This window comes from Oncorhynchus clarkii, chromosome 6 (genome assembly GCF_045791955.1).
Source record: "Oncorhynchus clarkii lewisi isolate Uvic-CL-2024 chromosome 6, UVic_Ocla_1.0, whole genome shotgun sequence".
NCBI classification, from domain to species: Eukaryota; Metazoa; Chordata; class Actinopteri; order Salmoniformes; family Salmonidae; genus Oncorhynchus; species Oncorhynchus clarkii.
Window position 1 is genome coordinate 21,335,136 of NC_092152.1, and position 14,437 is coordinate 21,349,572.

Genomic DNA, 14,437 nt, shown 5'->3' on the forward strand with positions numbered 1-14,437 from the left:
GATTGCATGGCAATTTTTTTATTCAATGCAGCAACAGTGAACATGTTTGATTGTCCATTTCACCAGCACTGCATAAAATATGATTCCTAGGAGAAAGGAAATATGAGATTTTGAATAAATATGGTAAAAGCATATTTTGTAATAAGAGTGAGAGTAATGGTAATGTCAAATGAACAACTTATGTGTATTGGTGTGAAGGAGGGAAAGAGATGTCTCCAATTGTAAACTTGGTGATAGTTTGTTTTAATATGGCTGGTACACCAACAACATCTGTGAGTATGCGTGTGTGTTAGGCTCCATTTTAAAGGGAGAAATGAGAGGCTGAAACTGTGTTACCTTCGCCTGCATGGCTGCTCAGTGCTGCCTTCTGTTGTTTATATGCTCGGGAGGAGAGAGATGAGTGGGGCAGAGTTCAGAATATAACTAAATACATCTGTGTGTTTGTTACATGAAAAACAGTGACAAAATAGTACCAATTATATACTGTAGTAGTAAAGGAAACCTATTCTAAAAATTGAATTTTCAAAACACTTAAAAATGATAGCCTAACTTGTGACAAAAGTACTAGAGACATACAGTAGCAAAAGGGACCTCATTTGTCACTTTCCATAGAAACAAAAGCTTTTAAAACATTTTTTTTTTTAATCAAAGCTAGCTAGCAGCCAGTAAATTGTAAAGGAGAGTTAAATACAGTTGTGGAAAAAGTACACAATTGTCATACTTCAGTAAAAGTAAATGACTCAAGTAAAAGTGAAAGTCGCCCAGTAAAATACTACTTGAGTAGTCTAAAAGTATGTGGCTTTTAAATATACTTAAGTATCAAAAGTAAATGTAATTGCAAAAATATACTTGCCTATCAAAAGTAAAAAAGTATGAATTAAAAAATATATACATTATATACTGTATATATTTTTACGGATAGCCAAGGGCACACTCCAACACTCAGACTTCATTTACAAACTAAGCATTTGTGTTTAGTGAGTCCACCAGATCAGAGGCAGTAGAGATGACATGGGGTGTTCTCTTGATAAGTGTGTGATTTGGACCATTTTCTGTTCTGCTAAGCATTCAAAATGTAATGAGTACTTTTGGGTGTCAAGGAAAATGTGTGGAATAAAAAGTACATTATTTTCATTAGGAATGTAGTGAAGTAAAGTAAAAGTTGTCAAAAATATAAATAGTAAAGTTAAGTACAGATACTTTAAAGTATTTGTTTTACTTAAGCACTTTACAGCACTGGTTAAAAATATGTTTTTTTAAATAAAAATACTAGCTAGCTATATACAAAATGATGTGCATTCACCTCCACACATTTTATCTCCTCATTCAGCAGTTTGACTATCCGATATGGCCCTAGAAATATCTAAATTCTGCAGGATTCGTAATGGAATTGGTCCTGCAGGAATTGCCATATTCTGCAGGAATATCAATACCCTGCAGGATTCTGTCCTGCAGGATTCGTGCTGTAATGTACTTGGTCCTGCAGGAATTGCCATATTCTACAGGAATATCACAATCCTGAAGGTTTCGGTCCTGCAGGATTCCTGCAGGAATTGACATGGTCTTCTAGGATTTTCTAAATTCATACTTGTGAATCCTGCAGGACACTTGCACAATTCCTTCACAAAGGGTCAAATTTCTGCAAGATTCCTGTAGGACTTTTTTGTAAGAGTGGACTGATCATTTGCACTGACTCTCCGCACCTCTAGCACACATGCACACTCACTCACTCACTCACTCACTCACTCACTCACTCACTCACTCACTCACTCACTCACTCACTCACACCCACACATATACATTCATGCTACACACACATCACGACTGCTGCTACTAGACTTTTATTTATTATTGCTAAATACTGCACAATTTAAACCCTTTGCTCTTCAAATGTAAATATTGTACTGTACAATTGTAGAGTTCCTTCTTGTGTTTATACTTATGCAAAATGTGTATTCTATTTAATTACATTATCTTTATTTTTATTTTGTTTTATTTCTTATTGTTGTTACATTGTCGAGAGGGATCCTCCAAGTAAGCATTTGATTGGGATGTGTACACCATGCGCATCCTGTGCATGTGCATGTGACTTGAATTTAAACACACACACACACACACACAGCCTAAAGCCAAGTGACAGAATGACAGATGCTCTGCTTGGCATGTTCGCTGAAAGAAAGTGTTTGGGGAAGGAGGCAACGAAGCCCAAACGCAATGCTGGGACCTTATCTTGTCTCTGTAGCACCACTGCCACTGTGGACTTGTTTCACCATATGACAAACGGATAAAAATGATGGCTGAACAAACGGGTGTTGGCGGTTGGATTATATTCATATTTCCATTGGTCAGTTATTGTAGAGCAAAAAATTAAAGTTAGTTTTTTCTTACTTTACATTGATTGAATTCTATATATTTCAGCCGGACCCTTTTTTGAGACTTTTTGGGGTAAGCACCACAGGTCATATAGCCTTCCGATTTTTCTATAATTTTGGCTTAGTGCGGGGACTCCTGACCTCCTTATTTTACTGAAAATCAGGCTACATGAAAATGATTTTTTATAAATGATGAATGGATACTGTTGCATATCTTATCATATTGAATTGTGGTGGGCCGTTGATGTGGGCTGTTGAAAAATCCCCATGAGGAGTTTACTGTAACACTGGTCTGGAGCTACTCTTCAAATAAAATTAGGGTCCTGCATGCGGCAGATTAGGGTCCTAACATTACACCAACTCTCTCTCTGAAGCATTGTTGTACTGTAAGTGGACAAAAATACATTAAACACAAGTTTATTTGAAGTACAGACTAGTAGAACTGGTGGGTTTTTCTGCATTTGGGCTCCATATGACTGCAATTGAAGGGCATTGTGTATCTTGGCCCGAGCTGGGAGCCCATGATGGATGACAGCAGAGAAAATCACCCGCCGCTGGCTCCAACACAGACATGCAAATTGCTTGCAGCTGATTGCTTTATTTCGGTTGATATTTATCAAGTGCATTACAGTATGCCTCTGTGTTTACTACTAGGAGGCAGCACATAGGTTGGAGCTGAGCAGAGAGGAGAGTTAATGCTTTTTCTCTGCAGGATGAAAATATACAAGCTGTTAGAGGTCTGTAAACATGGTAATATATTTTCCACTATTTGCAAGGGTCCTGTGCAGGTGTATGGTCATTGTGCAGGCATCCAGGTGACTGATTGTCTGAATGACTGTCAAATGCTGTGGTAACACATTTATTCTATTGTAGAAATACTGCCCTAGATAAGCATTACCAGCCCCAGTCCTTGACCAGCCATAGTCCCAGCCACAGCCCTAGGCCCAGCCCCAACACCAGCCCCATATTTGTATGGAGTGGGGCTGGTGTCAGGGGTCAGCTACTTACACAATCAGGTAACTACCTCCAGGTGGAAAATTGTTTACATCCGACTACTTGCACTCACCTACAGTGACCTGAGCAATTCACAGTTAAATAAGCCCCTAATCAAAAGGAAACCCCCTTGGGTCCACGTGCAGCATGTCCAGAACACACCCTGGCACTGAGCAATCCCTTCAAAACAGAACGTCTTTGAGTTCAAGTGTTTAAATTGTCAGATCAAATCGGCTCAACGTGGAGATTACTTGCGCAGGAGGCCATTGTGTGCTTGGTTTAATGCCGGCTGCAATATCCTGCTCCTCCTGTTGATCCTAACAACTCAGTGTGTAAAATCTAGCACTTTCAAGGAGAGCTGACCGAGGCTTGCCAGTCCTGCACTCTGAACAACCAGAGGGAATTCACACGGTTGGACAGGAAGAAGAGGAGTGTTTAAGAGTGGGACTGGAAATGTGTGAAACCAGTCTCGACCATTTAGTTACCCAGCACAGGAATAGTTATAAGCAATTGGACATTTATCAGGGACTGAGGGGCAAAGATGTTAAGTGTCAGGATCCACACATCATCAAGTGACATAACCCACACACAACCAAAGTGCTACAGCAAAAGAGGAACTCATGTGCTCCTGTGTGTATTGTGTTTTGATGCACACTGGGAGACAATCCCTTAAGTACTCGTTCATTAATTTCCTTTGAACGCCTAGCCCTTTACGGCACAGCCTCCCTCCCAGAGCTTAGAGTGACCACATTACAATGAGGGGCCTCTGTGTTTTCCTACGGTGAACTGTGCCGACTTTCTGACAGCTGATAAATGAGCACAATACTGTCTCCCCCATTCAGCCTACCAATCATTACATGCAGGACTAGGGTGGTAGGAAATGATCCCACTAGCAGCACTTTATTCTGTTTGATGATGATATACTCTTATGCTACATGTTGACTAGACTTTCTGTTTATATAATACACGTTGAATTGTCACGTGTGTTGTAGACATCATTAGGCCCTACAACATGTAAACATGCTATACATAAACTCAAGTTGATCCCCATACAAATTCACAAAGAACCGAAAAGGGGAGAGAGCAGCTTACGAAGTCGGAGACCACCTACTACACTAGAAATCCCAATCCACTGCTCCAAAGAGGGCCATCAAGGTAAATTTATACCCCCCCCCCCCCCCCCCCCCCCGACAGGGGAGAACTCATTTCGAATCAGCTGCTTCTCCTCAGATGTAACAAATGAGACTCAGAGGGCCTCCTGACTCTGTCGTAAACCCCATCTGAGAAAATACATGATGGTCCCCACCACCACCAGAATACATCAGTTGGAGCTAAAGAGTCAGTCCACTCCGCTTGCTCACCCACTGGACAGGAAGTCTACTAATCTGAAACCTGATCCAGGGGGAAGGAAGGGCTCAGGAACCAGCCTTCAGTGCTTTCACCAATCATATTCATCACCAGGCCGGGTCGCCCGGGTCCAGACTCATTAAGCCACACTGCCGCTCTTAACTAAACATCTTCTCGATAAAATAAATGCTTCCAGGTTACTCAGTCACAGTCAGGGCCCAGGTCGGAGATGTATCACGCATCTGATCTCAATTACTGCTGCCTGGGGAACCTATATATGAACCTCAACACTACCCGTGCCTGAGCAAATAATGCAGTGCAGCCATGGTAACCAATAGAGAGAGTATAGCCCCATACAGATACGGTATGCATCATGAAAAGGGCTAAAGTATTATTTGATAATTGGTTCCTGGTGCTTTTTCATTCCTTTAAATATCCATCACGAGATGCATGTGGTTTTGTTGCTGTGAGCTCAATTTGGAGAAACATCAGATATAGTCAAGTTCAGACTGTAGTGTTCTGGGGTGTCGTAGACCATGGTGTGTACCATAGAAATATAATGTGATAGAATATACATATTCTAATTCTATGGAGTGTACTGTACAATCACAAACATTTCGAAGGGAACTGTTTTGGCACCAGATCTGGGTTCAAATAATTTTTCAAATATCGAGAGCTTGGGACTATAAGGTTCTATCTACAAAAAGATGATTCTGAGATAATTGGCTTTAAAATTCTGAACCATAATTGGTTTGAATGGTGTCAACAATTTTTACATTGCATTCTTTTGAACTTATCAACGTAATTTGGGATATTTAGAGTACTATATAAGTAGCAAAAATTTAACAGGACAAGGCTATGGCAATAACAACATTTTGACAAAAAACGCAGATAGAACCTTATAGTCCCAAGCTCTCGATATCTCAATTACCTCACATACATTTCAAAGTAAGTAGTGCATACGGCCCAGTACATCACTGGGGCCAAGCTTCCTGACATCCAGGACCTATATACTAGGAGATGTCAGAGAAAGGCCCAAACAACTGTCAAAGACTCCAGTCACCCAAGTCATAGACTGTTCCCTCTGCTACCACCCGGCAAGCGGTACCGGAGTGCCAAGTCTTGGACCAAAAGGCTCCTTAACAGCTTCTACCCCCAAGCCATAAGACTGCTGAACAATTAATCAAATGGCCACCCGGACTATTTATATTGACACCCCCATTTGTTTTGTATACTGCTGCTACTTGCTGTTTATTATCTATGCATAGTCACTTTACAAATGACCTTGACTAACCTGTACCCCCTCACATTGACTCGGTATATAGCCCCGCTATTGTTATGTAATTTTCTTGTGTTACTTTTTTCTTAGATTTTTTAAACTTTAGTTTATTTAGTAAGTATTTTCTTAATTCGATTTCTTGAACTGCATTGTTTTAAGGGCTTGTAAGTAAGCATTTCACAGTAAGGTCTACACCTGTTGTATTCAATTCAGCACATCACATCAAATCAAATCAAATCAAATGTATTTATATAGCCCTTCGTACATCAGCTGATATCTCAAAGTGCTGTACAGAAACCCAGCCTAAAACCCCAAACAGCAAGCAATGCAGGTGTAGAAGCACGGTGGCTAGGAAAAACTCCCTAGAAAGGCCAAAACCTAGGAAGAAACATAGAGAGGAGCCAGGCTATGTTGGGTGGCCAGTCCTTTTCTGGCTGTGCCGGGTGGAGATTATAACAGAACATGGCCAAGATGTTCAAATGTTCATAAAATAACCCAGACAGGAAGATCACATCAGTGACTCAACCCACTCAAGTGACGCACCCCTCCTAGGGACGGTATGAAAGAGCCCTAGTAAGCCAGTGACTCAGCCCCTGTAATAGGGTTAGAGGCAGAGAATCCCAGTGGAAAGAGGGGAACCGGCCAGGCAGAGACAGCAAGGGCGGTTCGTTGCTCCAGAGCCTTTCCGTTCACCTTCACACTCCTGGGCCAGACTACACTCAATCATATGACCGACTGAAGAGATGAGTCTTCAGTAAAGACTTAAAGGTTGAGACCGAGTTTGCGTCTCTCACATGGGTAGGTAGACCATTCCATAAAAATGGAGCTCTATAGGAGAAAGCCCTGCCTCCAGCTGTTTGCTTAGAAATTCTAGGGACAATTAGGAGGCCTGCGTCTTGTGACCGTAGCGTACGTGTAGGTATGTACGGCAGGACCAAATCAGAGAGATAGGTAGGAGCAAGCCCATGTAATGCTTTTTTGTTTGTCACATGTGACAAATAACATTTGTATTCGGATATATTTAATTTGAAAAGAAAAGTAGTTCAATATTTATACAAGTAATATAAAAACACTTGGAAAGTATTTTAAAATACTCAAATACACTGACTCAAATGCACTTCGTGAATTTAATCCAGGTATTTGAAATAAGTATTTGAAAATACTTTCAAACACAATTTGGTAGACTTTTTGTTTTTTCAAATAACCATTCAAATACTCAAATAAAAGTACTTATTTTGGACTGTGAATTTGAAAATACAAAAATACACAGATTTTTTTTTTTTAAATACCAGATACTAAAATACATATGTATTAGAACCCAGGTCTGATTGGCACAGCCTAATAGCAAATCGATGAGTTTAGCTTGCAATACTCCAGTTCACAGATTTAAAATTACCATTTTGAGATTAGCCTTAAAAGAGAAAAGCTACGTCTGTTTGCGTAACTTGTCTCTGCTCCCTGACGGAGAGAAAGCCACTGTCAGAGTGAATGTATTGCTGACACAGTCTTGGGTTTTTGGACATGAAGGATACAGGGCGAGCTGGGTCTTCTCTCTCTCCTCCAGTCTCTGGGCTGTTGAGTGATGCAACTACACCTCCCCACTCTCTCCCTCTCTCTCTATATTTATATATATCTCCCTCTCAGAACACACATAATGAATTTGGCAGACTCAGAGGGTTGGGATTGGCTCATGCTTGGGCTCCATAGAAAGCCAAAAGCTGATTGTGCTGAGGATGACTTTTGAAAGTATTTAAAGACCATCACTACTTTTAGTGGATTATTGTATGCATCTCAATAGTCTAAAGTGGATTTCTCTTCACCTGCATTGATGTGAAAGAACTACAAGAACACCTCCATACAAGTCATTTTCATTCCTGTATATCTCAGTTGCATCATGCCGACACACAATAAATAACATGTTTGCAATACTTACTTGTGTATTATTAGCGCTGCACATTCATTTTGCCAGCACGTCCTCACATATCATTGTTATATCTTATCGTTGCAGATTTATCATGACATGTATTTACTATTTCAAAGAAAAACACATTTTATATTTTCTAATTATGTTATCTTTATAGTAAATCATTGAAATCAGAATTGTTTGTTTTTGCCATTGAAGTCTCCTTCTGTCCACTCCAAACATGCTGTGGTTAATCTGGGCAGCCGCTAGTGGGGGCTATGGATCTCCACTATCGTCTTGGCTTAATGTGCCCTGCTGGTACTACACTCGTGTGTCCTCCGCGACAGGTTCATACATAAAACATCCTCCATTAAGGCTGCAAAGGCATCGGTTTCCTCCTTAACTAGTTTAATGGTGTGCCGCCAGAAAAAAATATATCCGTACAGTCTTAATAAAACACAATTTTTCACTACAATTTTTGGATTTTCTGACAACTTCACACCGCATTCAGCCAATCAGGTTACAGCAGTCTGTTCTTTACCCCTGGGTGAAAGTAGGGGTTCAAACCAGGTACTGTAGGCTAAGGTATAGTATAATTGGGAAGTTTTCCATGTGAAAAGTTTGGAATTTTATCCTATTAAGCTACTGTTTAAGTATACCCTTACATTTAGTTTTTAGTTTTTTTAGTGTGAATTTTACCCCTTTTTTCTCCCCAATTTCGTGTTATCCAATTGTTAGTAGCTACTATCTTGTCTCATCGCTACAACTCCTGTACGGGCTCAGGACAACCCAACCAAGCCGCACTGCTTCTTAACACAGCACACATCCAACCCGGAAGCCAGCCGCACCAATGTGTCAGAGGAAACACCGTGCATCTGGCAACCGTGCACTGCGCCTGGCCTGCCACAGGAGTCGCTGGTGCACGATGAGACAAGCCTCCACATAGAAGACTCTCTAAAGCGCCCTGATTTCTTTCACTCTAATTCTTTCACCCTACCGGCCAAGCCCTCCCTAACCCGGACGACTCTAGGACAATTGTGTGTCGCCCCACGGACCTCCCGGTCGCGGCCGGTTACAACAGAGCCTGGGCACGAACCCAGAGTCTCTGGTGGCACAGCTGGCGCTGCAGTACAGCACCCTTAACCACTGTGCCACCCGGGAGGCCACATTTAGGTATTTTAATTATAGTATACTTGTATTAATTTATGGTAGCCTACCTTATACTATGGAGAATGTTATTTATAATTTTTTATTTTGTGCTGTTTCATTGGATTACCCATCTTTGGTTTGTCTCCGTAAGAGGAGCTATGGTGCAAACAGGTTTCTGGTATGTCAGAGTGTTTGTATACAGGCCTTTGCAATGCAGCCACTGTCAAATGTTTGGACATGTATCAAGTATCTGCCGACGGGAGAAGCCAAGGTGTGGGAGAGTGTAACGTTCGTCGTTGGGAGAAAGAGAGGAGGACCAATGCGCAGCGTGGTAAGTGTTCTGTAACGTTGGTCGTTGGGAGAAAGAGAGGAGGACCAATGCGCAGCGTGGTAAGTGTTCTATAACGTTGGCCGTTGGGAGAAAGAGAGGAGGACCAATGCGCAGCGTGGTAAGTGTTCTGTAACGTTGGTCGTTGGGAGAAAGAGAGGAGGACCAATGTGCAGCGTGGTAAGTGTTCTGTAACGTTGGTCGTTGGGAGAAAGAGAGGAGGACCAATGTGCAGCGTGGTAAGTGTTCATAGCTTTTAGTGGCGTACTAGAACACTGAACAAAACAATAAATAACAAACGAACAGTCCTGTAAGGTGAAAGACAAAAACACTAAATAGGAAATATACCCCCCACTACTCAAAAGTGAAACCAGGCTACCTAAGTATGGTTCTCAATCAGGGATAACGATTGCCTAATTGAGAACCATACCAGGCCAAACACAGAAATCCCAAATCATAGACAAAAGAACATAGACAACCCACCCAACTCACGCCCTGACCATATTAAAACAAAGACGTAACAAAAGAACTAAGGTCAGAGCGTGACAGAGAGGGAACAATGGCGGAAATGAATGCAGAGTTGAATTTATTTTTAAAAAATTGATAGCTAATATGAATATTTTCTTGCAAAAATATTAAGTAGGTGGTGGCAATACACCTTTTCTTGGTTGTAGTCTGCCAATAAATAAAGAAGAATAAGAAGATGCAAATGTGTGGGATATGTATGGAAAAAAACACTATGAAGGAGAATGTGTAGCAGGAGAGAATGATGAAGGAGCAAAGTGCTGTAACTGTGGTGGAGATCATGAATTGAAGTCCTTGGAATGCCCAATTATAGTGAAAGAAATCAGGGCGCTTTAGAGAGTCTTCTATGTGGAGGCTGTCAAACAGGTAGAAAGATTTGTAAAGGCCCCATGGTAGTGAGTACCGGTAGGCCTACACTGCAGCCTACACTGCTTTTCTTCTGTGAATTTATTCACCCCCATCCAGTTGGTGGCAACAATAGAGCACTTAGTTGTGGTACGCCATAAAACCTTAGAGAAGAAGAAAAAATTATATACTGGTCATGGAGAATGATATAGTCCTTTAGTGGCCCAAAGCCCATTTTAGCAAGGGCAGTGCCATTGAGGGCTTCCACCAAGCTGCCAAAATGTTAAAGTAGTCAGAGTAGTCAAATGGGTGGGGATTCCTAAGGGTTGTAGCCTCAATAGCGATGCTCTGCTGTCACAGGCGCTATAATGGCACAGATATAAAGATTAGTCATTTATCTATCTCTATGGTACTGGTTAACAATTACAGAAGCTTTTATCATTTTTTACTGATGGCTCCAAAGACCGAGATAGTGGTCGCACAGGAGCAGGAGTTTACATTCCTGAATTTGATGTGGAGATATATCAAAGAACAGATTCACTTTAAGTTTACTCTGTTGAACTGTTGGCGATAGTTGTTGCCCTCCAGTGGGTGGAGGATGTCCAACCTGTCAGAATTGTAGTATGCTCAGATTCCCTTTCTGTATTGAATAGTTTATCATCTGGCAAATCTAATAGGAGTGACCTACTATTATGGAGAGACTGGGTGTAGTAGTGCGATTCTGCTGGGTCTGAGCCCACTCGGGAGTGGGCGGGAATGAAAGTAGATCAGGTAGCCAAAAGTGCTTTCAAACTAGATTTATATTATTGCTTCCCTGGGTATAGGTGAGGCAAAATGTAAAATTAGAGCTATTATGATAGATGTGTGGCAGAAGGGTTGAGACAGCGAGCCCAAGGGCCAACATTTATATGCCCTACAAAGAAAGGTCTGTGGACCAAGATTCAAAGGTCCGATTAGGAAGGAAGAGGTGCTGTTTGTTCAGTTGAACCTAGGACATTGTACATTAAACTCATCATTACATCTGGTTGGCAAGCATGTGAATGGTTTGTGTACAGATTGTGTCAGTGGAGGCTCCTCAGAGGAGGAAGGGAAGGAACATCCTCAGTGAATTTAATAAAAACAATGAAACATAAAAAATGTATCCTTTTTAGATAAAACTATTCTAAATATATTCACGTCACCAAATAATTGATTAAACACACTGTTTTACAATAAAGGACCACAGTAGCCTCAACAGCACTCTGTAAGGTAGCACCATGGTGTAGCCAGAGGACAGCTAGTTTCTATCCACCTCTGGATACATTGACTTCATTACAAAACATAGGAGGTTCATGGTTCTCACCCCTTTCCTTAGACATACGCAGTAATTATGACAACTTCTGGAGGATGTCCTCCAACCTATCAGGGCTCTTGCAGCATGAACTAACATGTTCTGCACCCATTAAAATGATATTTCATTGTGATAAATCCATATGTGGATTTACTCAGGAGGGTTTAGTTTTTCTTAATATTTGTTACATTTAGTCTGTAAGCTGTGATAGACTACACACTCCAGTACAGTAGGTAGCGACATGCACCTCTAATGTTTGTTTACGGACCACCGTAATGCAGTGAAGAAGAAAAATGAGGTTTATTTTCTTTTTTTGCCATAATTGCAAAAGGTATGGCCATGTGTCAAGTGTGTGCCGAAAGAATGTTGCTGAAGAATCTGAGGATGTACGGTGTTGCAATTGTGCTGGAAATCACGTTCCCAATTCCCCAGAGTTTGTAGTGGCAAGGGTCAGGGCTGTACAGCAGGTCTCCTACACAGAGGCACGTGAAATAGATGAAGGAGCGCGTGGAGCTGAAGATATGGAGGTGGATGCCCCGCAGCTTGTGGGAATTCAGAGTGTTGTTTAACAGTTGAGGGAAAGTGATATGCTGATCTTGAATAAGGTAGATTTTGTGGAGTTTATTGCGCATGTGATTAATAATACTTCACAAACAAACAAGAAGTCCAAGGAACTGGCCATACCTGTATCTGCGGCTGAAAGGTTTTTGGGTCTCCAGGACTTCACACCCAAAACATTTCAAGGAATTCTGTCCGAAGACACTCTTCCTTCTCAGGCCCCAGAGCATGTAGTGATCGGAGTTGACATTTGAATCTGACTAAAGAAGAACTATTTGGTTTTTGTTTCTTTGTCTTTGGGAACAATTAGTGTGTTGCCCGTGGGTGGCGGCATGCACCTCTAACATATGGTTGCGGACCGCAATAATAACATAGAAGAAGAAAGATATTTCTTTCTGGAAGGGGAAAAAAAGATGACGAACACTGATGCGGATCTTGAATGTCATGGCGGTGGAATCAAGGAAAATGTGACTATTGTCCAAAAGAATGGAAAATAAAGCAAAGTAGCGTACAGTGCTGAGAGTGTCCATTCTTATCTTGTTGGAGTACAGTTTGTTGATGAGGAGCAGCTGATCGGATCACCAATCTTGAAGAATCCATTTGAGATGTCCAAACTGGTGGAGAGAGTGCTGGGTAAAGTAAGGCTGTGAGAATCACGAGAAGTGGGCTTCTTTTGATTTCTTGTACTTCTGAGGATCAGAAGGAACGTGTGTTGCTTCTCACCTGATTTTGAGAAGTTTGACGTGTTGTGTGTGCCTCTTCGGAATAGGGCGCCCCTAGAGGGTAATATCTGGCATCTAACGGTAAGTCGATGTTGTCGAGATAAAGAATATTCCAGTACTGATTTTTGCATGTCGGATGAATTGTGTGGTAAATCAAGAGAAAATGAAGAGTCTATCTGTTCTTTAATTTTTTAACATGGAGTCTTTCCCTACTCAGGTGCAGTTGGGGTATATAAACTACCAAGTCAGAGCATTTATCCCAAGACCAATGCAGTGTGATCACTGTAAAGCTTTTTTTGTGTGTGTTTCAAGTGTCTGCAGAAGGGAGAAGCCGAGATGTCTCTGTTGTGGAAAAGGTCATATCATGTGTTTTAAAAGTGATGGCAATGTGACATGTTGCAATTGTGGTGGGAACCATGAAGCCACCTCTTTGGAATGCCCGACAAGGGTGAAAGAGAATGAGGTGGCCAAGGTCAGGGTTGTACAGAGCATTTCCTATGCAGCAGCTATTATAAAGGTTAAGGGTTTGAATGGTCTTCCTGAAGAGTCCATGGTGGTGGATAGGGCTGTGGCAGTCATGAAATTTCGTTAGCTGGTGATTGTCAAGGGTCAGGGTAATGACCGTTCATTAACATAAACACATTTAGCATCTCCTGGCTTCCACACATAGCCTACAAGCCACTGATGCAGACCTTTGGAACATCTACATTTTAAAAAGTCTAATAAATCCATGTAATATAGCCTACACCTTCACAATAAATCCATTATTTATTTTAGACAGGTCTAAAGAAACATGATATGAAGAAAATGTAGTCTATTTCAGAAGAACAGAATAGCATACTCTGAGTTGTCCTTATGTTAGGTCCTCATCTGGCTATGGCTATGGGCTACACTAGTTCATTTAAAGGACAAGATTTGTTTAGAATTCCGATAGCGTTATTATTATTTCATAGTATGAATAATACAATTGAACAAAGCTGAATAAAATACAAAGGATATTTTCTCCAAACGATTTGAGGTAGTGCACACATGCTGCAAATCTGTGTTGAGCAGTTAACAAATAAACAGGTACTCCTATATGCTTAATTTAGAGTTATTAATGTAACTTTAGTTGTTATACAAATGTTGAGCTGTATGTTTTGATTTTTAATCCATTGTAAGGTGCATGATGCGACTCCAATGATGATTTGAAAAACTCTGCTTTGTTTTTTGCATAGGCTATACAAACTTCATCAGTCTCTCATTCACAATTTGACAAGCACTTTATAATGCCTTGAATTTCCCGGCAGCGTCCCCTTTGTGTGGCCATAATGCCCCCTAAAAAAAAATCCATGCCTTTTACGGCCAGTGGCCGAATATAATAATTATAATTCCCTTCTCACTGAGTGCTGCGTGCTCTGAAGCACATCTCACTCACATGGCTCTCCATCACGTGCTACAAGTGAAGACAGACACATCAGGAACGCAACTGCGCGTGTCCTTATCCAATTCCGAGGTGCATATTCAAGAATTTGGAAGAACTGTCCACATTTACTTTTCATCAGCCAACAAGACGAGTAGGCCTAACTAACAGCAAAAGTACTAGC

The 14,437-nt window shown here is 41.2% G+C and overlaps 1 protein-coding gene across 2 annotated transcripts in view; it reads left to right on the forward strand.

Moving 5' to 3' along the window:
- The first annotated feature begins 12,121 nt into the window (after positions 1 to 12,121).
- Positions 12,122 to 14,437, forward strand: part of LOC139410773 (prostaglandin-endoperoxide synthase 1) — a 62,304-nt gene continuing 59,988 nt past the window's right edge. Inside the window, exon 1 of one of the 2 annotated variants that reach the window (XM_071156262.1) lies at positions 12,122 to 12,932. Coding sequence is in view for 1 of the 2 variants with exons in the window: in XM_071156261.1 (XP_071012362.1) it covers positions 12,735 to 12,762 (28 nt within the window). In the remaining variant the exon portion in view is untranslated. The remainder of the gene's footprint in view (positions 12,933 to 14,437) is intronic. The other variant, XM_071156261.1, reaches the window with a different exon arrangement.